The sequence below is a fragment of the Sus scrofa genome, chromosome 5, assembly GCF_000003025.6.
Source record: "Sus scrofa isolate TJ Tabasco breed Duroc chromosome 5, Sscrofa11.1, whole genome shotgun sequence".
In the NCBI taxonomy this organism is placed as follows: domain Eukaryota; kingdom Metazoa; phylum Chordata; class Mammalia; order Artiodactyla; family Suidae; genus Sus; species Sus scrofa.
The window spans coordinates 21,126,477-21,152,297 of NC_010447.5; the positions used below are offsets into that span (position 1 = coordinate 21,126,477).

Below are 25,821 nucleotides of genomic sequence, written 5' to 3' on the forward strand. Positions count from 1 at the left end.
TGTCCCGAGCAGTGGGGATGCAGAGGGAACCGGTCCTCTCCGGAGACCCCCGGTGAGAGGGAGCAGGACTCAGCAAAGGAGCCAGAGGTTTTGTCCTCAAATATCTGTTTTAATAAATAGACAAAATCCACTAGACCGATGCAGCAAACTAAGGTCAGAGGAGAGGGGATGCTAGGAAGGGAAGAGCCCCTGAGTCAGCGACATAACCTCCTCCCCGCTCTCTGGGCTTAAGGCACTTTCAGGGAGACAGGTCCTTGGGGTCCCGTCCCACAGGGTGAATGGGAGAGGGAGGGACACCGTTGCCTCAGGATATTGCTGCCCTTCTCCCCCTCCCCGACGACTCATCCTTGATCTATCCCCGCATCTCACAGCATCCTAAGGGGAGGTGTGGGGGTGGTCCTCATGGGGAGAAGGTGCCCCTGAGGAAACAGATGGTACCAAACCCTGATGGGACACCAGCTACCGGGTCTACCCTCTTCATCCCCATCCCTGGGGAAGGGGTGCATGGGCCCCACGGGCCAGGCTGGGACCAAGGAAGCTAGGCAGTGCCTGGCACAGGATGCCCATCGGAGCCCAGCTCGGGGTGTCCATCCCCAGCCAGGATGGGGTGTGCGTCGGGGCCCTCCCGCCGGGGGCTTCCCCAGTTGTTCCTCAGAATGGTGCCTGTCTTCTCCTCCTTGTACTGCTGCCGGTCTTCCCTCGGGATCTTCACCGCATGGTACTGGGGCACGGTGGCTTCGGGGTACCGGTACCGCGCTCGCTTGAAGAATCCCATCTGGAAGGACAGCAGGCCGGACATGAGGAGTCTGCGGGGCTGCGGGGCTGAGGTCCTGGGAGCAGCTGCCCCGCACGGCCCAGCTTCTTGCCTCCACCATCCCTGGGACAGAAAGCACCAATGGCAGCAGAAAGGAGCTAGGTGGGACAGAGCTAGTGTAGTCAGAGCCCCCACGGGTGCCGCCATCCATGCTGGGCGCCCAGGTTCTCACTCACAGCAAGAGAGAGACCACAAGGGGGGCCTGGGGTGCAGGACCCTGAAAGAGGGGGTTGAAGGTACAACATCAGGACCACTGACCCCAAAGCTTTCCACCACCAGCACCCCAAGCTTTGTAAGATCCCCAGTAACATCCCCAATACCAACAAGATCTGAGGAAAATCACGGCTTCTGAGACCCCTGAAAACTCCAGAATGATTCCTCTCAAGCCCCCCACACACATCTCTTGGGTACCGGGCAGCACCTCCCGACGGCAACACCCACTCCTCTATGAATATCGTAGCCTGGACCCTCCCAAAGTCATGAACATGCTGGCCCTTACATATCAAGAAGGAAATGTGCCCCTCACACACTCCCACTCAGGACTCCTACATGCTCGACTGCACCGCACCTCCTTGCACTTTCATCTGCACATTCATGCCCACAGGAAAGACATGCACGGCACCTCCCTGCACTCCCGCATGCTCACACTCCAGGAGCCCCCCTGCCCCTTGTGCATGCCCCAGGCTGTGCACACAACACATAACCTCATAACCTCATCCTAACAGTCACCTCCCGCCCCAGGTCCTGGAATTCACACACCCTCGTGCAGCCTCCTTTCTCCACCCTACACATTCCTGGTCCTCACACTCACGTACATATAGACCCACACGTGCGCACCCTTATTTGCACACACACACACACATGTGCATACACCACAATTACCCCACAGTCCCTGGACCCCCAGCTTCCACGGCCGAGGGCTGCACGGCCAGACGGGCCCGGTGATAGTTGGTGGGGAAAGATGAGCTCTGGCCACTCCGATGGAAGAAGCCACACTGGGAGGTAATTAGGAAGGGAGCACAGAGGTGGCAGATGGGAGACTGAGAAGGGACAGGGTCCCCATCTCTGCTTTATCCCCCTTCTACGGGCGCAGGGAGCAGAGATTCTGGAGCCAGTTTCTAGAAGGCATCAATCTCCTTTAAGAATGGCAAGGCTGGAGTTCCCATTGTGGCGCAGTGGTTAACAAATCTGACTAGGAACCACGAGGTTGTAGGTTCGATCCCTGGCCTTTCTCAGTGGGTTAAGGATCTGGCATTGCCGTGAGCTGTGGTGTAAGTCACAGACGCAGCTTGGATCCAGCACTGCCGTGGCTCTGGCGTAGGCCAGCGGCTACAGCTCCAATTCGACCCCTAGACTGGGAACCTCCATATGCCACAGGAGCGGCCCTAGAAAAGGCAAAAAGACAAAATAATAATAATAATAATTAAAATTAAAAAAAGAATGGCAAGGCTCCTAACAGTCTAAATGCCCAGAGTGTTGGCCCAGTGCTGACCCATATTTTCAAGAGGGTGTGCTTGGTCTGTGATTGGTCCTGGGGTCGGGGGAGTGTCTCCATAGAGCCCGAAGGGCACGCATGGTTCCACAGAACTGGATGCAACCTCTGGTTCAGGGGCTGACCACGGCGATGTACGTGATTCTCTGTGCTGACATACGCATGCATGTGCTCTCAGGTGGAGCCCACAGGGCAAATGTGTTTCTGGCCACACTCTGTGTGTACAACAATGGTTCTGCAGAGAGCCTGGTATGTGGAGATTCCACGTTCAGTCCTGGTGATGGTTCCCCGAGGCAGTTCTCCATATTGGTTGCTTTTCTTGGCCATGGTTTCCTTCCCAGCCTTACCCACCATGTTCTCGTTAAATCAGACCACACTCCCCTGCCTCCATGGCTTCCTTCCATCGCCCCACATCCAGATCCTACTATCCCCACTTCTTCCAGGACCCTCTGCTCTCAAGCATTCCCCCCTCTGAATTTCCACTGAATTTTCTTCTCTTGTTTCTTTTCTTTTCTTTTCTTTTCTTTTCTTTCCCCAGGCTAGGGGTTGAATTGGAGCTGCAATGGCTGGCCTATACCACAGACACAGCAACACCAGATCCAAGCCGGGTCTGCAATCTACACCACAGTTCATGGCAACACCTGATCCTTAACCCACTGAGTGAGGCCAGGGATTGAACCCAAATCCTCATGGATGCTAGCTGGGTTCCTTACCGCTGAGCCACAAAGGGAACTCCTGCACTTCCCTGACTTAGCCCTCTGCCTTATCCTTGACTGCGAGGCTCCCCTCTCCCACCGAATTGTAAAATCCCTGAGAATAAGATCTGCATCTGACTTATCTCTGAAACATCCAGGGCCAGATAGAGTCCCTGGTACACACAGGGTAAGTGTTCAATGCAGATTTGCTGGGTAAATGGGAGAGTGTGTGGTGAGAGAACCCCACCACCAAAGTCCACCTGCCTGACCAGGGCGGGGCCCAGCCCCGGCACCTCCCCCAAGCCTCACCTTCCACATGAGCAGCACCAGCAACGCCAGCACCAGCAGCCCAGCCAGTACAGCCAGGAGGATGACCCACCAGGGGACTCCTCCTGCCACCACAGCCACGGGGTCCAAGTACACCATCACTGGGATCTGGAGAGTGAGGGGTTAAGGGAACAAGGGCTGGAGCCACAGGAGCCACAGGAGAGAAGAGAGAGATGCCCCAGCCCCAGCTCCCCAGCCCTGCAGCAGCTTACCACCGTGGAGGCATCTCTGAGCAGCAAGTTCTTGATGGAGGACTTCACGGTGATATTGGCTCGGACAATCACCTCCAGGGACTTCACAGCTGAGTACTCCTAAGGGCACATGCAAGGAGACCCTCTGAAGTGCCTGCGGCCCACCTTCCCCCAGCACCTGAAGTTGCAAATGCAATGGGCAAAGAGTGTGCTGCATTTGGACAGGGAGGAGGTAGAAGGAGAAGTGAGTCCAGAGGGGCGGCTGGAGAAGAGGGTGCCCAATCCAGCGCCCAGCGGTGTTCTCACCTCCAGGAAGGTGCTATTCCAGAGGCGACCCCAAACATGCAGCACAGCCGCGCGGTCAAAGCTGTAGAGAGGGCAGCTGAACACCACGCAGTTGGCCGTGCCCCGGGCGCAGTCCTGGGGACAAGGACAAGGAGGGCTTTGAGCCACATGGCCCCATGCCATTGAGGTACCCACGGCCCAGACAAACATGGTCACTCAGTCTTCCCTGGGCCTTCTTCCATCCCTCCATGAGCCCCTTCTTCTCCTGGCTTCTCACTCAATATCTCTCCCATTTTTCCTTTCTTGGATTCCAGGAAACCCCCCTCCTCCAGGAAGTCTTCCCAGACCATTCCTATGGTCCAAAAGAGAAGCCTACCTCAAATCTGGGCTATTGACATGGGAGCAGGGAGGGGGTCTCTTGACAGCAACAGGCAGAGTAGCTTCCCCAGTAGATGCTTATGCTACCTAATGACAGTCCCATTTACTGAGCACCTACTATGCACAAGTGGTAGTGCTTACTCATTTAAATTCACAACTGTCCTGCAAGGGGCATCTTATTATCATCCCCATTTTCAAACTAGGAAATTAAAGTTCAAAGAGGCCAGGTACCCTGCCTCAGGTAAGAAGTGGAGCAGGTATTTGGCCCAGAGTGGGCAAAGCTGTACTCCTCTGTGAAACCCAAACTCAGTGAAGGAGGAGAAGGCTGTCCCAACAGCTGCTGAGGGGACAGAGGACTTAGGCCCTGTTCCTTCCAGGCCTGACCTAAATCTATTTGGCCCAATCTCACCTAATGGCTCATTGCCTTAAAAAAAAAAAAAATTAAAGACACAGTGCGAGTAGCTTTTATTTTTATTTATTTTTGCTTTTTAGGGCCACACCCATGGCATATGGATGTTCCCAGGCAAGAGGGTGGAATCAGAGCTGCAGCTGTCAGCCTATACCAGAGCTCGGGCAATGCCACATCCCTGACCCACATGAGCGAGCCAGGGATCAAACCCACATCCTCATGGACACTAGTGGGATTCTTTTCCACTGAGCCACAACCAGAACTCCTCTTTTGCCTAAAAGTTAATGTTCTATTCATCACACCTCCTATACAGAAGAATGGTTTGGGGAGTGTTCATATTCTTTACATCATCCTTTATTTCACCACTTTAAACAATTCAAGAATTCTTGGTTAATGTGTCTAAAAGTCATCTTAAGTAAAATTATCCATTTCAAAGTTCTTATCAAAAAGAGTGGCCCTGGGAGTTCCCGTCATGGCTCAGTGGTTAACGAATCCAACTAGGAACCATGAAGCTGAGGGTTCGATTCCTGGCCTTGTTCAGTGGGTTAAGGATCTGGCGTTGCTGTGAGGTCTGGTGTAGGTTGCAGATGCAGCTCGGATCCCACGTTGCTGTGGCCTGTGGCTACAGCTCCAATTAGACCCCTAGCCGGGGAACCTCCATATGCTCCAGGATGGGCCCCAGAAAAGGCAAAAAGACAAAAAAAAAAAAAAAAAAAAGAGTGGCCCTGGGAGTTCCCTGTGGTTCAGCAGGTGAAGGATCCAGCATTGTCACTGCTGTGGCACAGGTTCCATCTCTGGCCCAGGAAATTCTGCATGCTACGAATGCAACCAAATAAAAGGGGAGGGGGGAGTAGCCCTTCAGAAGAAATCAGTCACATGGAGAAAACATATAATAGGAAAACAGCAATTACACAAGTTCGTGGTACTCCTGAGGTGCCTTTGTTTGTTTTGCATCAGGCTCTCAGGGTAGCAGAGAAATGGAGGCCCCAGGAGGGATGGGCCAGTGAAACTCCCTCCCAGACAGATGCCACCAGAGCTGGCCCAACTGCTGACCTCCCCCTGCAAAGGTCTACTTGACATTTTGCCTCTGTTGTCCATCCTTCCACACCTGGGATTCACCTTCTTGCCACCAGGCCAAGCACCTCCCTAATCTGTGTCCCTCCACAATCTCACTGCCAGCGCCATCCTAGAAGGGACAGCGCAGAGTACGCTAGCCTGCTCCATAAATTCGCTTCAGGAACAAACCAATGTGAACCGGGCAGGAAAAAGGGAGGCAAAACGGCTCAAAAAGGATAGACTTAGTGAGTCCCATAAATATACTATCAATTTATTAAAACCATTTAAAACTTAGTATTTTTGACATTGTGAAAATCAAGCAGGTCTCCCTATGCATACGGACTTTTTGTCCAAAAGAATGCAAAAGAACAACAAACAGATCTCGAGGAGCTAAAACCATCCCACCCCCTATAAAATGTGATCTTTTATGTAAATGCAAGGAGAATCGACTCCTGGGTAACTAACTGGCTGTAGATAAGGGCCCTGCTCTGGAAGGAACACCTGGTGAGTGTGGGGGAAGCTGTGGCTGCAGCAGCTGCCCCACAAGCATGACATGACCTGTCTCGCCAACTTGCCCCAGGGATCTGATCATCACACCTCTGACAGGCCACCCACCCTGAAGCTCCATGCGCTCCCCACCCCCCAGCATCCTCTGCCAAGCTCCCCCCAGTCTGGCTGCAGCACATGTGCCCTGTCCTCACCAGGGTGATGTTTTTCTTCTTCTCAGCAGAGGACACTGGCCACCAGGAGGTGCTGGGCTCCGGCTGCTCCCGAGGCTCCTGCTGCTCTGGCCGCCCCAGCTCCCGCCGCCTCCTGTCCCTGCTGTCCACATCCTGAGGTGGGGAGGGAGCCCATGATGGTCCCTCCAACGCAGCAATCCTGAGATGGCATCTCCCCTCCAGCACCTTCCTACCCCCACCCACACGCCCCCAACCCCGCAGCACCCTTCCCAGAGTCTGACCCCACCCACCCTGCTTCAGCACCCAGCCCACCGCGCCTCAGCCTCACCAGGTAGAGGATGTTGGGCCTGGGGGAACAGAGTCCCCTCTGCCCAGGCCCCTGCCCACCCTCCAGCTCCACGCGCATGGGGTACAGCAGCCACTTCCCATTGGCAATCTCGTGGGGCCACATGATGTTGAGAAAGGCAGAGCCCAGGGTATTGAGTGACTGGCCTTGGTTGGAGACCTGTGGACACAGAGAGTATGAAAGACAGACCCTAAATCCACAGGGATGAGGGGTTGGGGGGCTGTGGGCAGGGCCTCAGGAAGCCTGGCTTCCAAAAGACTCAGCAGAGTTCCTACCATGGTTAACGAACCCGACTAGCATCCATGAGGATGAGGGTTCGATCCCTGGCCTTGCTCAGTGGGTTAAGGATCCGGGGTTGCTGTGGGCTGTGGTGTAGGTCGCAGACATGGCTTGGATCCTGCATTGCTGTGGCTGTGGTGTAAGCTGGTGGCTACAGCTCTGATATGACCCCTAGCCTAGGAACCTCCATATGCCGCGGGTGCAGCCTAAGAAGACAAAAAAAAAAAAAAGACTCAGGATCCTAGATCCAGGCACCATTCTCTGCCCACCCCGAAGCCAGGAAAATCCGGAGATGTCACCAGGAGGTGCGGGGAGGCCCCAGCCAAGCAAGGGCAGAGTTCTGGGGAGAGACAGCCCTCCTCCCACGTCCCCTTCCCCCAGCTGAGGCCTCGGGCAGAGATGCTCCTCTGGGCCCTCATGGCCTCCCCAGACCAGCAGATGAGACATCTCGTCAGGAATGAGCAGGAAATGGTCAACTGAGGCCCCAACACAAACACCTGCCCACAGCCAAGACCCAGGAGCTGGCAATGGCCTCAAATGCACCCGACCACCAGGCTGCCACCCAGGAGAAGAGCCATAGCCCTTGGGACATGACTCAGCTTGTCCTCTGTGCCAAGAAGGCAGGGGCCTCACCAGGACACTCACCGTGACTTCATACTTGACCTTGCTGCCCACATCCCGCTCAGACCGCATGGCGCTCTCACCCCGCACTACGCCGGAGAAGAAGAGCTGCTGGGGAATGGCCACCCTGGAGAGAAGAGGTCAGAACAGGGGCTGAGGAGGCCTGGGGCCTGATGGAGGGTCAGGAGGGTCAGGCCAGGTCAGGCGGGTCCCAGGTCTGGGTTCGAGGAGGAGCAACGCCCACCCCTCCGGGGGAGGTGCCCGCCTGGGCTGGACTTACCCCGTGATGGACAGCGGCAGCTCGATGAAGACACGGGCGCGGGCAGAGACCGGATGCAGCTCCTGCTCACTGATCCTGGAGGGCGGCAGGGCAGGTGTGGGCAGCGGGCACAGGCACCGCCCCCAAGGGTCAGGTGAGGACAGCAGGGCCCCTCCCAGGGGGACTTCAAGCCAGCTGCCCCCGCCCTCACCCACCCTGGCCCCAGGAGCCTCACGTGGCCAACTGCAGCTCCACCTCCAGCTCCGTGGTCTCAATGGTGATCCCCGAGGTGCTAAGGATGAGGTAGAAAGTGACCTGCACCAAGGGTGGAGGAAGATTAGCGTCCAGGAGGGCGAGGGCCTTGGGGAGGGGTCAGGGGTTAGAGAGCCACTCAGTCAGGGATAAGGGCAGATGCGCCAACCTGGGCACCCCTCTTCATGGGGTTCCCCAGCTCACACTCGACGTGGGAGGCATTCTCATTGGACAGGCACAGCGGCTTCTCCTGGATTGGGGCGGGAGGAGAGGTCAGCTTGGGTTACCGGAGCCCCCAGGACCCCACCCCACCCAGCCCTGGGTCCTCACCGCAGAGTCCAGGGCCCGGACTCCTGAGTAGTGCAGAGAGGCGGGGAGGGTGACCAGGAGCTGGGCTTCGTGGGCGTCATCCCCGTCAGCCTGTGGCTGGGCTGGGTTCGAGGGCAGATTGGTGACCTTCAGCTCCAGGCCGATGACTGGCTGCCCACTCAGCGCGAACAGGGCTGTCTCCCATCCGCATCCCTGGAGGGTCAGATCTCATGCACTCTAAGATCCGAACACCTCGACCCGCCTCTCGCCCCACCCCACCCCCACCCCCGCCCCTCCCCCAGGCATGCTGCCCCTGCCCTATTCCAGAACCTCTCCTCCCACCCACAGTGTCTCCAGAGCACCTCGCACACTGGTCTGAGCCTCAGACTTGAGAGAATCAAGACTGGGAGTCAGGGGGCCTCCGTTCTGGTCCCAGCTCCACCACTTACTGATCTTGGGCAAATCACTTAACCTCTCCTGACCTCCATCCTCCATTTATAAAGCGGGGCTAATAACAACTCCTTCCTCACAGGGTTATGAAGCCTTCACAATGAGATATACTTGAACTGCATCAATTTATCTGTATGCTGAAGGACCGTCATGCCCTGCTGGGGGGCGCCCTGTGGGCTATCACTGTCCTCAACTTCTGAGCTATGAGCAGGGGCTCCCCACCTTCCACCACCAGCCCCCCAACCCCCCAACTCCCCAACCCCTTCCCGTAGGCTCGCCCCACCCCGCCTGGCCCTCCCAGCAGACTGCCTTCCACCCCAGGAACTCTCGCCTTCCCACCCCCACCTGCTCCCTCGCTCCCCCTCACATGGGCAGAGGCTGAAACTCCGTGTCGCTGACGCGGGCACAGAAACGGGCGTGGACCAGCTGCAGATTACTCTGGCAGATCTTGTCTTCACCACAGCCTTGCTTCAGGAAGTGGATCTGGGGAAAGATTTGAGGAGGGGGTCATTCCCAGGGGCTGAATGTGTCGCCAGGACGTATGGCAGGGGAGAGCGGGTCCAACTCTGCAGCTTCCTAGCTGTGTGATATCGAGCCAGTCCCTCAACCACGCTGAGCTGTGTCCTCATCAGTAAAACGATGGAACTATTACAAGTTTTCTGCCGTGGGAGAGACCAGCGGACTAGTCCACAGCAAGGTCACATTTCCTCAGCCTTTCTTGCGTGTCACTGACTTAGACCATGAACAGAAGTGGAGAGCAGCACTTCCAGACCAGCCAAGAAAACCATTTGAGCGCCACGCTCCCCTTCAGCTGACTGGGATGGAAATGACCTAAGGACCCAGGAGACCACATCTGAATGTGGCAGACCCCCCGCCACCCTGGGACCCTGAATGACTGGGGCATTTTACATCTGAGGTACATCTGAGCCCCTAGAGATATGAGGAATGATTAGGGTAACGTGAAAAAGTTTTGCAAGGTATGAACGGTGTCACTGGTGAAGAACCATGGTCATTGTCCCTCCAAGTTCCTCTTCCTGGGCTAAAGCAGAACCCAAGCTCACCTCTGTCCGCTGGGTGCTGGGCTGATGGGCATTCAGGATGGGGGCCACTGGGGGCAGTCCCTGCCCCGGAGCCTGTCTCCGGAGCCGAGGGGTCTGGAGACTATAGGACAGGGTCACCACAATGGCCCGAAGTTTGTCTTTGACATTCTCCTGGAAAAGCAAAGATAGACGTGGATACAAGAGCAACCCCCAGGCCCTGGCCCCGGCCCGCCCAAGCCCCAGCCAGACATAGGACAGATCCTGAACCTGGAGAAGGCTCAAGCAGATGAAAGAGAGAGATGGAGAACTGGGCAAGGAGAAGGGAGAGCGACTAGGGTGGAGAAGGGAACCAGGATTTAGGGTTTTGAGGACCACAAGTGAAGACGGAACCTGCCATTGTCATCTGCAGGACTTGACAGGAGATGCCAGAAGGCAGCAGGTAAAGCGGAGCTTTCCCCAAAGTCAAGATCTTAGAATGAGGTGTGAGCGTGTGTTAGGGAAGAAGCTGAGAGGACTCCAGAAGAGATGATGCAATAGCAATGACCCTCGGAGGCCAAGGAGTCAGCATCCACCTGAAGCTGGAGCATGGTGTCCCCACACACTTGGTCACGCTGGTGTTTCAGCCACACGGTGCCTGAGGCCTGGTGCTTGGGGTCATCCGGGCTACGGCTCAGGAAGGTCACCCGGGGGACCTGGCCCCGGAGCCTCCGGTCTGTGTCCCCATCTAACACGTAATCCAGGGCTGTGGCAGGTGGGAGGGGAGGGGCCCGTGAGCTGGGGAAGGGCTCCAATCAGCCCTTCTCTCCACCTCGGAGTGACCCGCCCTGAAACCCTGCGGTGGGGGGAGGAAGGGGGCGCACTCACCCACAACAGGGCTGTAGCTGCTGGGCGATGCAGAGTAGCTGAAACAGACCCTCAGATCTATGCTGTGGGGGCAAAAGTGAGGCCGATAAGCCAAGGTTCCTGCCCACTCCTGCCCCAGTGCCGAATTGGGCAGACAAGGGAGACCCCTCTGCCCTCCCCCAGGATGCCACCTCACCAGACCAAGTGGCCGCCGGCACAGTTGGGCTGTTCTAGGTCAATGGTTGGTGGAAGAATAGAGACCTTGTGAGAGACGTGGAGGACGGGTCTGGCCCTGGGGAATGGGGAGTCAAGGGCACGGGGAACATGAGAACAGAAGGCTGGGAAAGAGGGAGGCAGTGGACCCTTCAGTGGCAGATCTGGCCCTGGAGGGGGCCCCGGGGAAGTAGAAGGCGGCAGAGAGGGAGGGCTCACCTGAAGAGCACAGCAGTGTCCGCCAGGGAGCCCACCAGCAGGTCCGGGTAATGGTTCCCATCCACGTCCAGGCCACCCGACAGAGAGTAGCCAAAGCTCTTTATGCCCACGGCCTCGCCTCCAGTACCTGCGGGACCAGACTGTCAGCCTCCCCACCCATCACCCCCAGTGTCTGCCTCCCTGCCCTCTGCCGCTGCGCCCCCTCCATCACCCACCCCACTCCCGCATCCCAACCACTCCCCTCACCTGGGAAGGTTTGGCCACAACCCCCAGGCTGCTCCCATGGTAGATGAAGACTTTCCCATCCCCATCGAAGGGAGCGCCCACAGCAATGTCTGCAGAGGGGGGAGAGAGGCAATCAGACCTGGGTGGGGGATGGGGAGGCCCAAGGTCCGAGCCCCAACTTTCCTCAGTCACTCAGTTCCATATCCTATGTTTTCTTTTTTTTAAGTTCCATTTGGTGATTTTTTTTGGTGGTGGTGGTTGGTTCTTTTTTTGTTGTTTTCTTTCTTTCTTCCTTTCTTTCTTTCTCTTTCTTCCTTCCTGTCTTTTCAGGGCCACCTCTGCACCATATGGAAGCTCCCAGGGCTAGAGGTCGAATAGGAGCCATAGCTGCCAGCCTACACCACAGCCACAGCCATATGGGATCCGAGCCACATCTGTGACCTACACCACAGCTCACGACAACGCCATATCCTTAACTCGCTGAGCAAGGCCAGGGATCAATCCCGCATCCTCATGGAGACTAGTCAGGTTCTTAACCCACTACGCCACAACAGGAGCTATGTTTTCTATTTTATCGAGAGGCTACGAAGTCCTGGGTATCTTACATGTGTCATTTTTAATCCTCTCAGCTACTCTGCAGGTATCACTAGCTCAGGAAGGGTACTTGCCCAAAGCCACAAAGCTGGTAAATGGTGAAGCCCAGACGTGAGCCCAGGCTGCCTCTCTCCCTGAGCCCTCAGAAGCCGCCCCCCCCCGCCCAGCCCCCCCCCCCAAACCCTTTCCCAGTCACACCTGGGAAGCCGTCTTGGTTGAGGTCCCCCAGGACAGCCAGGCTGATCCCAAACATGGAGTCGAGGGAGCCGCAGAGCCGGAGAGGGGACACCCCAGCCCAGTGACCCCCCTGGTTCATGTACACATACACGGCACCCCCCAGCTCTTCTTGGCGCTCAAAGAAGTAGGGAGCACCCACTACCAGGTCTGTCCAGCTATGGGGAGAGGAAGACAGTCAGTGTGGGGTCCTCGCAAGTCAGGGGAGTCAGGAGGAGAGGCCAGCCCCCCTCGGGCTCCACTCCCCTCCGCCCACTCTCACCCGTCACTGTTGAGATCAGCCACAGCCAGCGAGTAGCCAAAGCCGGAGGTCAGGCGCTCCCCAGACAGCAGAACCTCGGGCACCAGGCGACTGGCGCTGTCTTTGCGCAGAATGACCACAGCACCCTTGTGGTTGGCACGGGGGGCCCCTGCCACAAAGCTCAGCTCCTCTGCTCGCACCAAACCCTTCCCCGAGTCAATGGAGAAACCTGGACGGGGGCAACTCACCAGTGAGCAGTCCCCACAAGACTTCCAGCCAGGTGGGTGGCAGCCCCTCCCACCCTGCCAAGAGGTGGAGGTGCCCCCCAAGGCACCACCACCAGCGCTGGACCACTTGCCTCCCCGCCCACCCCCAGAGGCCTGGCAGCCTTCCCCTTCCAGAGATGGGAGTTTGGCACCAGAGATGCAATGCTCTCAGCCTCAGTGACTGGGGAGGAAGGAGAAAGGCAACGGCTGAGACAACCAGGTGACTGCGCAGGGGGCTGAGGCTGTAGCAGCTGGGGCAGGGACCCCAGGAGATTCCCGGGGAGTTGCTCTCCCCTCTTGCACACAGCAGGCTCCCCTCCCATTCACCTTCTCGGCCCCCCCACTCCCACCACCCTGGCAAGGAGAGGAAGTCTTCAATGGATGGGACCGGGGGAGGGGGTGGGGGGAAGACAAGAGGGCAAGCACTTGATTCACCCAAACATCTCCCAGGCCTCGTTTCTTCCTCTTCTGCAGAAGGATGCAGATGAGATGATGAGAGGGACTTACCAACACAGTTGTACCTTCCTCCCCATGTGCCCACCACCCACCCCTCAGAGAAAGTCCCCCAGGGGTCTCGCCTCCTTCCTTGCAGCACAGTCTCAGCCCACCTGGATCTCCTCCATGGAGACCCCCGTTCTCAGGGCCCTAGGTTATCACCCCTGGGGCCTCTTCTCCTTGGGGCCAGTCACTGGGCTCAGCTCTTTTCTGTAAATTGGACCCCATGGGTACTTCTCTGGGTGTGTGTTGGGGGGCCGGGCAAGAGAGGAGGGAAGGCCAGGCCAAGCGCCCAGGGCCCGGGAGGACGTGCAGGGGAGCTTACAAACCTAAGTAGCTATTCAGGGCCAAGTCTCCGGCTGGTCCTGGGAGCCGGTCAGCAGGGTCCAAAGTTTTATACACCAGCTGGTCAGGGTCTGAGCTATCAATGTTGGTCACAAAGAGCAACCCTGCGGGGGGGCGGGGGGGGGCGGGGGAGACACCAGGGAAGGGACATCCATAGGCGGGGTCACGGGGGAGGGCGGACAGAGGCAGACAGAGAGGCAAGAAGGTAGAAGAGGAGGAAGTGGAGAGAGAACACGAGAGAGACACAGAGACCAGAGAGAGGAGACAGAGAGAGACAGAGACGGAAGGACGGGAGCGTGGAGAAGGGAGGGCGAGAGAGAGGAGCAGAGGGTTAGAGCAGCTCTGGGCCGGGAGGGGTCCCTACCAAGGTAGCTGTTGGCAGGGACTGGGATGAGGCGGGGGTCCTGCTCCTTCTCACCCCCCGCCTCGTAGGGCCCGTCGTCCAGATGTGCCAGGTCCGCCGAGCCCTGGGCACAGAGCTCCACCCTGGCCGTGCCTGCAAGGACAGACCTGTTAGTGCCCAGGGCAGGGAGCCAGGAGCACCCACGAGCTGGACACGAAGTAGACAGGCACCCAGGGAAGCCCCTCCTCTCCTTTCCAACTCTATCTCCACCCCCTCCCCAACGCCAGCTGCCTAGGGTCCCCCAGACTTGGCATCACACTCACCAAGTGTCAGCCCAGCCAGTGGCAGCGTGCGGAGATGGGAATGGGAGTGATGAAGTGTGAGCTGGTGTGTTGGAGCATGCGGGCCCCCACCGGGCATGTGGGGCTCATGCCAGCAGGTGATGGAGCTCTCGGCCATGCAGAGGAGAGGAGACAGCCCCGTTCCTGTGGGTGCTGGCGTGACGGCGGTGGGAGGCGTGGCAGAGCCCCAGGGCTCCATGGCAGTGAACATATGGGCGTGCTCGGCCACGTGCTATCCCCAACCCCTTCTCCAAGGTACTGGGACATCTTGATCCCCTTCTCCCCTCCCCAGGGAGTGACTCACCCTTCCAGTTATAGGTTCCTGGGGCCCCAAAGAGGAGGTAGTGGCTGTCGGGGGAGAAGGCAGCAGCCGTGCCCTGCTGGCAGAATCCAAATTGTTCGTGGCCTTGGGGGCGCCCCTCGCAGAACTTCCACTCCCCACCATCCAGCTCGTCACGGATGGCCAGGTCCTGGCTTAGCACAAAGCAGCGACCAATCACGTCCCTCGTCTCCAGGATCTGGTCCACACGCTGCCGCGCCTCATATCGATGCGCACAGGTCTGTGGGAGGAAAGGAGGATGGGTCCACTGCAAGGGCCAGGACCAGCTCAAGCCACGCTGCCCATTGCGGACACTTGGCAGACACTGGTTCATGTGCACCCAGGGGCACGCGAGGTGCACATGTGCACATGCATGCACAAACACACACATAAACACACACACTCTGCGGGCATCACTTGGGCACCACCGCCACCACCACCTGCCCAGTGTTAGGCAGGTATGTACATAACGCCCTTCCCTATCTTCTGCACCCACTGCTTCACCCCAGCAGGAAGAAGCCCTCGTTCCACATTCTGCCCGGGCACCCACAGCACAACTAAGCTGGCACCCAGAACTCCTGCCTCCTTATCCTGCCAGATGGGAATATCCCAACACGCCCAGCTTCGTCCTGCCTCTAAACCTTTCTAAATGCCACCACCTCATCTGCAAGGAACCTCCTCCCCTCTCCACTCCCCATTACTGCTTATTCTTGAAATCCTGGCTCAAATCACCTCCACCTGCAGGGGTCTTTGCTCTCTACTCCTCCATCAGATGTCTATAGACTGGGGACCCTACCACTCACTTAACAGAAACCATATTATCCCCGTGAGTTGTGTTTGTGCATGTTGGTGATGACACAGAGATAAAGAGAGAGACACAGAAAAGAGAGAATGAGACTCTCCGTAACTATGCAGGAGGCTAACTGAGGCATGGACCAGGCTTTTCCCTCTGTTCACATGTCCTCCCTCAGTAATGAGCACAATGCCTGATGCTTAAAAGATTCTCAGTAAGTCTGACAAATGGATGGATGGATGGATGGATGGATGGATGGATGGTTAGATGTTTTTTAATTTATAAGGACAGGGACCATGTCTTACACATTTTTATATCTCCCTGAGGTCCTGGGAACTAGGCCATCAGACCATATGGCCAACCTAAGTTCTATAAGCACATCTGTGCATATGCACACCACACACACACACACACACACACACACACACACACCACTCTTGCACATAGTCACAAGAAGTGGCACCAACTGCAGTTCTATTACTGTTACAGAGTCAAACTGTTTTTCTCTCTTTTTTTTTTCGCCACACCCACAGCATATGCAAGTTCCCAGGCCAGGGACTGAATCCAAGCCACGGCTACAACCTACACCTTGTGGCCATGCCAGATCCTTCACCTACTGCACTGGGCTGAGAATCGAACCGGCATCTCCACAGAGACAAGTCAGATCATTAACCCACTGCACCACAGTGGGATCTCCCTCCCTCTTTTTAAAAATCAATTTTTATGATCTTTTCCAACAAAAATGGTAAATATTAAAATCAAAAAAAAAAAAAAGAAGAAGAAGAAGATACGGTACTCACAACAATCTTGCCCCCAGGCCCCTGGCTCCGAACACTGACTCCCAACCACTGGTTCTCCTTACTCTCCTTCTGCACATCGGCTAGAGATGGGACACAGGGAATTAGGGGAGGAGAGGAGACCAAGTCCACCCCTCCTCACGGGCTCCCCCACCGCACCCCCACAGGGCCCTCACCACCACGGTCAATGTCCACTCTGTAGCAGTCGGTCTCTTCCAGGCTCAGGGGGCAAGCGAAGAGGCCTCCGGTGCGATTCGCCTGCTGCCAGGCAGGGCCAGAGCCTGGGGAGCGCCCACCAGCAGCCTGCACGATGGGGCGAAGGCGGGAGTTAGTGGCCAGAACGCTCCATGTCCCCAGAGCTGCCCAGGCCCAGCTCCTCGGGTCCAGGCAGAATGTTGAAAGACTAAGGCGAAGGGCCAAAAGTCAGTTTTCCCATGTCCTGGTAAGGGTGAATTAACACACTTGGCTGTGCAATCATCACATTACGTATGCACATACTATCTGGATGAGGGACCACATACAAAGTAGACACACACACACACACACACACACACACACACACACACACCAACTCAAGCAGTCTGGCCAGCACCGCCTGTTTGAAAGAACCGTCTGTTCCCAACACCTGTTCCTGACCAGGACTTCCCTACCCTCCCTGGCCCCATCCCCAAGCTCTGCTCTCTCCCCCAAGCTCAGTTCAGTTGAAACCCTCCCAGAAATGCCAAGAATGCTGGGAGCAAACGTAACAAGAGCCCAGAAGTTCCCATTGTGGCTCAGCGGGTTAAGAAAGCAACTAATATCCATGAGGATGTGGGTTCGATCCCTGGCCTCGAACAGTGGATTAAAGGATCCAGCGTTGCCGCAACTTGCAACTTGGGTCACAGATGCGGCTCGGATCTGGCATTGCTGTGGCTGTGGTGTAGGCAGGCAGCTGCAGCTCTGATTGGACCCCCTAGCCTAGGATCTTTCATATGCCGCGGGTACAGCCCTGAAAAAAAAAGAAGAAGAAAAAAAAGCACGAGGGGCCCAAACGGGCCCCATGAGATGGCTCAGGGACCAGCTTTGAAGGCCAGGCAACAGACCAGATACGAGTCTGTGTCCTTCACCCCCTCATCAAGGGACTCATCCAAAACCCAGCACCCAGAAATCCTGCCAGCCCAGGATTCAGGCACTGCAGCTGGCATGGAGGGAGGGGCATGTTTCCCATTCTATCTCCAGTCCCATTTCCCCCTACACACATCCTGAATCCCCCTTCCCATCCTTCCTGCTGCTCCCCACATCCATGGCTTCCCCATTCCTCCCCCAACCCTGCCCCCACCCAGCCTTCTCCCCTACCTCCCCCTCGGATGCCTTCCCAGCTGCAACTTTCTTGGCAGGACAATTTTCCATGATCACAGCCAAGGCCTCGTCCCCAGGGGAGGACCAAGCTGGGAATGGAGGCTGCCTGGGTCCCCCGGGGCTGAACCCCCAGGCCAGGAGGGAAGGAGAGGTCGAGGCGAGGAGAGCGGCACCCAGGTGGCTACAAGGGTCCTCTCTCCACAGGAGGAGACCCAACAGCAGCAGCAGGACAAAACCTGGAGGCCTTTCTCCCCTGCTCACTTCCTCTCGCTCCCTCACTGGCGGGGGCGGGGGGGTGAGGCCCCAAAGCCATGTGGGGCAATACTGCAGACAGGCATCTGGGGGGCACTGTGCCAGCTGTGATGGGGCACAGAGCCATTCTCCCTTCCCACAACTCCTCCTGTCTCTTAGCAGCTGTCATCTCGTGTCAGAGCCGGTGTCACAGGAGAGGGGGAGGGGGAATGGAAGGGAAGCGAGCATACACGGGGCATTCATTAACAATTATTTATTTATTGAGAACCTACCATCTGTCATCAGGCACTAGCGAAAAAAAGGAAGCAATATTTAGTCAGCACCTACCATGGGTCAGGCCCTAGCTAGATGCCAGGGATATGAGGAATTAAACATCTATGACTCTCTACTGGGTGCCAGGCACCAGGCCAGGCAGGCAACCCTCATATCTCATTTAACCTTCACCACCATCCTATGCGAGGACTCTCAGCCTGTCCTTCAGATGAGGAAACTCACTCAGAGACATTAGCAGTCTGCTGGAATTCAAACCCTAACTCCAAGACCGGTGCCTTTTCCACCACGCCCAACAACTGGTTAAAAAATAACTTTTCAAAGTTCCTGTCATCACTCAGCGACAACGAACCCAACTCATATCCACAAGGATGCGGGTTCAATCCCTGGCCTCGCTCAGTGGGTTAAGGATCCAACGTTGCCATGAGCAGTGGTGTAGGTTGCAGACGCGGCTCAGATCCTGCGTTGCTGCACCTGTGGTGTAGGCGGGCAGCTGCAGCTCCAAATTCAACCCCTAGCCTGGGAACCTCTATATGGCACAGGTGCAGCTCTAAAAAGACAAAAAAAAAAAAAAAAAAAAAAAACTTTTCAAAAAAGATAGAGAGGCATAGGGAGAAGGGGGTACCCCCAGCAGAGAAAGAAACTAGGGAGCATGGGTAAGCTTTAGACAAGTCCATGGTGCTCCCACCTCCGGAGAGGAAGAGCCCTTGGAGGCCCGGGCTGCCTTATTCATCTCTGCATTTGCCTCCTAGGAGGTGTCTAGATGTGTTTGCTGAACCCACAAGTTATGCAGAATCACAAAGACACCCAGTGGCTCAGCTAGTCAGAGCATAACTAAGAACTAGGAAAAGCTAACAGTCAGTGTCCAGGGCTTACAGTGCCCCTGGAGGTCACTGGTGGGGAGCAGAGAGGAGGGGAGGGTTCACACGGAGGAAAGAAGCTGAGTGCATAGCTACACCCAGCCCACTCTTGGTGGAGAAAAGACCAGAACATCCCTCCTGGAGCAAGCGTTCCCATAGCCTCTCCACCTCTGCCCCAGCCACACACCCCTTCTTGGCTGTATCCCATGATCCTCAGCCACCCCAGACCTCTGGGAAGAACAGTAGCCACAGCTGCAGCCACTGAAGAAAGATAGGGGGAAGAAACCTATGGCAGCTAGGAGAAAGGGACCCCCTGGGAGCCTGGCTCAGTGGACGGAGTAGCCCACTACCTCTGCACCTCTCAGTTCCCCAAAGCTCCAGCTCTGACCCAAGCCCAGCCCTCTCTGACTCTCTCAATCTGGGTGGCCCTCTGGGGAGGGTACTTGGCCTGGAAGGTTGGCTCAGCCCAGGCGGGGCGGGAGGAGCCTCCAGCCTAGCCTTTAGATCCAAGCTCTCTGTAAGGGACTAAAGCTACTCACCAGCTCTGTGGATCTCCATACAAGAACAAAGGTACTTTCACAGCACCCACTGGGGGCCTTGTGCTATTCTCAGCATTTTACATATATTAAAAACTCTTTCGGGTGGGGGGATGCTGGGGGTTTGGGATGGAGTATAAAATTGGGTTGTGATGATCACTGTACAACTATAAATGTAACAAATTCATTGAGTAATATTAAAAAAAAAAAAAGAAATCTTTCAAGACCCACGATAACTCTATAGGGTGGTACCATTGTATTTCTCCATTTTCTAGTTGGTGGAAATAAATGAGGTTGAAATCACAGAGCCAGGACGGTTAAACTTCAAAGTCACGCCCAGGGCCAGATTAAAAGACATCAACATAGCTGAGGCCTTTCAAAAAGCGAGTACTAGGGAACGCAACCTGCGACCCCAAAGCCCAGGACTTAGCAAGGTAGCTGACCTCTCACATACCACCAGAGAGCAGAGCGCCCCCTGCTGGAGTGAGAGCAGGGTGAGGGGGTCAGGCCCCTCTGGAATGCCCTCAGCGTGGCTCTCTGGAAGAGAGAATCAGGGGCCACCTTCAGAGACAAGGGGGAAATGACAAGAGTTCAAGCTATTAAAAATAACCTAGAATTTGCCTGGAAATAGCTCAGAGAGTTCAGCATGTCCTAAAAAGGCCTCCAGTCCTGGAACTCTGGCAGATGGTGGAAAGGGGAGGGAGGGAGACAGAGATGAGGGAGGAAGTGGAGAGAAGGCTGAAGAAGAGATGAACTCAGTAGCTTACTATCACTTCAAAAGTTTGGGGGACCACTGACGCTGCTCCCTGATGACCGGGATAAGAAGAAGGATCAGAGCTAGCCGGTCCTCCCTGAGGGGAGGAAGAGAAATGAGCTCTGGTCCCTCCCCTCTACCCCCAGGCCACAGCAGTGGGGAGAAGATAGCCCCAGTGGACAGCATTGATCCCAGTAATGGACACTTAGTGTGGCTTAGGTGCTGGCCTAGGAGAGAAAAGGCCCCTGGCAAGAAGGGATGGGTGGCTTTCTTCCCCTCCCTGCCTCTCTTTTTCAAACCATACACAGAGCTGGAGCCAATATTGCAGCAAGCATGACGGTCCCAGTCCCCCCACACAAGTGTGTCTTCCTCCATGGGTTCTGAACTGATTAGAAAATAACCAGAACTGTCCTCTGCCCCTCACTCTTCCCTGCCTTCCCCCACTGCTGAGATTCCCCAAGCTGGAAATTTCCTGAGGAGGAAGGGGAATAGTCTGGCAGCATCCTTCCTGGCTCTCACTGCTGCTGCTGCTGCTGCTGCAGTTTGAAGGGGCTCTGCCACTCTTTATCACCAACCACCTTATGCAGACTGCCAGGCCCTCCCAGGTCCTGTCCCAGCCTTCCCATGGTCTTGAGCCACAGAAGTGGCAGGTCTCTCCCGGCCTCCCAGACTCCTGCTGCTCTCATTCCATCCCATGGCAATGCCCTGGCAGGAAGTTATTTCTGGGGTCTCCCCTCCATCCCTCCCATGGCACCTTCAGCCTCTGTCCTTTCCCTCTCTCTCCTCCTGCCCTAAGCAGAGGCAAAATGTTCAGTGTCCTGAAGAAGGAGCAGAGCCACAGGCCCTCGGACTGGAGCAAGGATACAAGTTAGGGCTCCGAGTCAAGACAAGAACCACGCTCTCCAGTTCATCCTCAAAGCAAGACCCTTGGTCTCAGAAGCAAGACAGATGAGACAAGGCTCTAGGCTGGAGTGTGGGATATCTGTGGGCAACCTGAGTCTTGGTGGGGCTGGAAGATTGAGAGCTGGAACGCGGGGACAGCGGGTGGGCATCTGTGGCTCAGGCACCGGGATTCTGGGAGGGTCCAGTGACTCACCAGCTCTGGCGTTGGGGCTGCAACTGCCGGTGCAGAGCCACAGAGAAGCCGAAGAGGCTCCCCGGCTCGCCCTCCTTGCGCAGGGCGCCCATCACGTCCAGATTGAAGGCGATAGCCCCTGGGACGAGCAGTCCGGCGAGAAGGGATCCAAGAAGGTAGTAAATCCAGGGCCCCCCCCAGGATCGCGGCCCGGAGTCCCGGCCATGGGGCGACCCTCGCGCGCGCTCCCGGGGAGCGCAAAGAAATACGCTCGCGCCCTGAACCCCAGGTCTCCCGAGGCGGATCTCTGGTCTCCAAGTCTCGCTAGTCCTTCAGGGGGGTCTCCCAGTCTTCGGCCTCGCCACCCTTCTCCCGCGGTTCCGCAGCCCGAGCTCCCGCCGGGACGACTGCGGCAGCCGTAGCCCTCTGTCCACTCGGGGTCCCGCCTCCGCTCCCACGGGTACCGCCCCCGTCCCGCCCTCGCCCCGCCCCCTCGGTCCCGCGGCAGGTAGAAGCCGCCCAGAGTCGCAGAGGGATGCCCAGAAGGCTATCTGCGGGTCGGTACTGACCTTGATCTCCCCTCCCCGCCCAGCCCCACCCCAGCTCCGGCGCCGCCCCCGCCAGCGCTCTCCCCTTCCCCCCAACTCCTGCCCCAGCGCCCTAGTGGTGGAGGCGGCGCCTAGGAATGGGGAGGGAGAGAGAATTACGGGTAAAAAGGGGCAGAAAAGGAGAAAAAAGAAGAGAGGGGGAGGGAAGAGAGGGGAAGTGGATGAGGCTAAAGGACAGTCTGGGAAGAGAGAGATGCAGACAGAAAGAGACGCAGTGGTGTCCATTGTGGTCCCTTAAGGCTCCCTTCTCTCCATGGACGCACAGAGAGCCTCTCCTGCTGCTTGAATCAAACCAATTCCCGCTCCATCTCACCCCACCCCCTCAGAGCCTGGCAGTGACAATGGCTATGCTAGGAGACACATCGTCCGCGTTCAGAGAAATAGAGGGAAAGATGGGCAAAAAAAAAAAAAAAACTCAACAGGCCTGGGAAAGGAGCAAAGGAGGCAGGTAGAAAACAGAGATGGAGAAAGAACGGTGAGAGTTTGATCAACAAGGACGGAATGAAGGGAGAAAACAAGGAAAAGACTGAGGATGATATAGGAAGAGGATGTTAGGGTGGGGGCAAGGAAGGGCTGTCAAAGAAGGACAAGATGAGAGAGATTGGACCCTAGAGGCAGAGGGTGGGAAAGATGTCTCCGGCTTCCAGATCTTTGCCAGGATCGTACATTTCCTACCCTCAAAAGGGGAAGGGACTGGAGGGGGCAGAATCCTGGGTTGGCCCAGGCAGGATCTGGGTGGGGCTTCCCAGAGATGCCCACAGGGACTCACAGGCTTGTCCCTCTGCTTCTCCCTTCCCCCAAGGCTGAGACAAAGGCAAAGGGGGAGGGCATTTTCCAGCTCTGCTATTTATAACTCCAGTCCAGAAATGGGGCCAAGAGGAGAGATAGGAAATAATTTGGCACAACTGGACCCTTTTGCTCCCCTCTCCCCTTCCTAGTTCTCTCTCTTACTGGATGTTGGTCTTGTGTGTATTTGTATGTCCATCTTTCCCTTCTCTCTCTCATTCTCTGGTTTTGTCTCATCCCAAACTCTGTCTTTATCCCCCTTTCTTTTTTTCTTTTTTTTTTTTTTTTTTTTTTTGGTGGCCACGCCCAAGGCATGCAGAAGGTCCCAGGCTAGGGATGGAAGCAGCACCACAGCAGCAACCTGAGCCACAATAGTGACAATGCTGGATCCTTAACCCGATGAACCACCAGGGAGCACCCATTCCCCCTTCTTGTCTGCCACTTAGAATCTCTCCAGGCTGTTTCTCAATGTCTCTCATGTTTTCTTTGCCCCTCAAACATAATCATATTCTTAAGATTCTCTCTTCTCCCTCCCCTTCTTAAAAGCTCCAAAACGTGTTCTCCCTAATTCCTCTTCCCATGTTCCTTTGTCTCTCTTAATTCTTCGTCCAGGATTAGACTTAAATTTAAAGAGTTCCTACTGTAAACCAGCTATAATGGAAAAAATAAAAATCAAAAAAAATTTAAGGCGCTCCTACTGTGGTGCAACCAGATGGGCAGTGTCTCTGGCCCAGCACAGTGGGTAAAGGATCAGGCATTGATGCAGCTACAGCATAGGTTGCAACTTTGGCTTGGATCTGATCCCTGGCCTATGCCTGGGGAACTCCTATGCCGAGGGCTGACCAAAAAAGAAATAATTAATTAATTTTTAAAAATAGGCTCCAGGAGGGGACTTCCCATCGTGGCTCAGTGGTTAACAAATCTGACTAGGAACCATGAGGTTGCGGGTCCCATCCCTGGCCTTGCTCAGTGGGTTAAGAATCCGGCATTGCCATGAGCTATGGTGTAGGTTGCAGACTCGGCTCGGATCCCGCGTTGCCGTGGCTCTGGTGTAGACCGGTGGCTACAGCTCCGATTCGACCCCTAGCCTGGGAACCTCCATATGCCTCGAGAGTGGCCCAAGAAAATGGGAAAAAACAAAAAAAAAAAATAGGCTCCAGGAGTTCCCTGGTGGCTCAGCATGTTAAGGATCTGGTGGTGTTACTTCTGTGGCTCAGGTTGCTGCTGTGGCGTGGGTTTGATCCCTGGCCTGAGAACTTCCACATGACATGGGTACAGGAGAAAGAAAAAAAAAAACAGACTCTCACTCTGCTGCTCAGTGAGATATTCCTTGCCCTGATTAAGTTACTATACATTTGAAAGCTTGAGCCTCCATATTTGCAACACTAGTCTTGTGGCCATCGCCTCCAGGGAATAGCATATATCTCTAAACAGGTGCTCTCAAGATAATCCTACTTTTATTATCCCCCAGATAGTCCCTCTCCATCCTTTTTCTATTTCAGAGTCCAAACAATAGAGAAGAGCTGATGTGAGAATGCAGAGCAGTAAAATTAGGATAGAACCCCAACTCCTGACTCTGAGCCCACACATCCAACCAGGGTCAAAATGCCTTCAGAGCCCCAGCTGCCTTCCTCTCTGCACCTGCAGCTTCTGCCTCCCTCCATCTTTACTCCACTGGCTCCTGCTAAATCCGACGCTGAAATCAGATGCCAAGAATCTGCTTCTGACCTCCTCTGCCCAAATATTTCAGAAGTCACCTCACCCGCCATGGAGGAAGGAGCAGGAAAGAAGAGAGAGAGGCGCCCAAAATTAGCCTGGCTATAAATAGAAGGGAAAGTTAAGGCGGAGAACATGCAAGAGTCCCAGACCAGCTAGTAAATTTAGACATGTAGATTTTCCCTAAAGGAGAAATGAGACCAGACTGCTGGAGTGGAAAACAATCATTGCAAGTTAAGGGGGGGAATGAAGAAACTGGAGGAATCCAGAGAATGGATCAAGCTCAGTACTGGAATAAATAACCTGCCAGAGAACATTTATCTTTGAGTTCCGAGTTTGGGGATTTATTAAATTAAAACCAATGCTCGTACCATACGACTGCCCTCATAGGACAGTCTCAAAATGACAAAACTATAGAGATGAAGAACAGATTAGTGGGAGTTCCCGTTGTGGCTCAGCGGGTTAAGAACCTGACTAGTATCCATGAGGATGAGGGTTCGATCCCTGGCCTCGGTCAGTGGTTAAGGATCTGGCATTGCCACAAGCTGTGCCATAGGTCACAGATGTGACTCAGATCTGGCGTCGCTATGGCTGTGGTGTAGATCAGCAGCTGCAGCTCTGATTCAGCACCTGGCCCAGGAATTTCCATATGCCACACGTGCAGCCATAAAAGAGAATAAAAAGAAAAAAAAGATTAGTGATTGCCAAGGCACAGGGATGGGGAGGTGGAGGTGTGACTATAAAGGATAGCACAGGAAATTCCTTCATGGGATGAAGAGTTCTGTGTCTTTTTTTTTTTTCCACTGCACAGCATGGGGACCAATTACACATACACGTATACATAATTTTTCCTCCCCTCCCATTGTTGTGTTGCGATGTAAGTATCTAGACATAGTTCTCAGTGCTATACAGCAGATCTCATTGTAAGTCCATTCCAAGAACAATAGTTTGCATCCGTTAAGAGTTCTGTATCTTTTTTGGCACGGTAGGCAGAAGTTCCTGGGCCAGGGATTGAACCCATGCCACAGCAGAGACCCAAACCACAGCAGGGACAACAATGGCTCCTTAATCCACTGGGCCTCCAAGGAACTCTAAGAGCTCTGTATCTTGATCTGGGGGGTGGTTATTCAAATCTATGCGTGAGATAAAATTGCATAGAACTATGCACACATACACAGATGAATGCACATTAAAAAAAAAAAAAAGCTGGGGAAAATTGAATAAGGCCTGTAGGCTGGTTAACAGTATTGTACCTCCGTCAGGGTCCTGGTTTTGATACTGTGCTTCAGCTATATAAGATATCACCACTGGGGCAAGCTGGGAAAAGGTTACACAGGATTTCATGTACTTTTTTTTTTTTTTTTTTTGCAATATCCTTTGAGTCGACAACTATTTCAAAATAATTTCAAAACATTTTAAAAATTGATAAATGTCCAGACCCAGCAAAGACTCTGACCCTTGTCTGAGTAGAAGCC

At 55.2% G+C, this 25,821-nt stretch overlaps 1 protein-coding gene across 1 annotated transcript; it reads right to left on the minus strand.

Moving 5' to 3' along the window:
- Positions 89-24,399, minus strand: ITGA7 (integrin subunit alpha 7). Its single transcript, XM_021091233.1, is given in 30 exon segments — positions 89-775; positions 3,311-3,436; positions 3,541-3,639; positions 3,826-3,939; positions 6,349-6,480; positions 6,656-6,832; positions 7,598-7,700; positions 7,854-7,928; positions 8,068-8,147; positions 8,254-8,334; positions 8,415-8,593; positions 8,596-8,606; positions 9,211-9,326; positions 9,905-10,054; positions 10,456-10,625; positions 10,748-10,809; positions 10,923-11,018; positions 11,159-11,271; positions 11,393-11,493; positions 12,176-12,369; positions 12,474-12,681; positions 13,543-13,662; positions 13,923-14,054; positions 14,547-14,802; positions 16,155-16,234; positions 16,328-16,414; positions 16,417-16,454; positions 21,258-21,566; positions 21,645-21,915; positions 24,393-24,399. Coding segments are annotated over 30 exon segments (3,924 nt in total). The 3' UTR covers positions 89-538.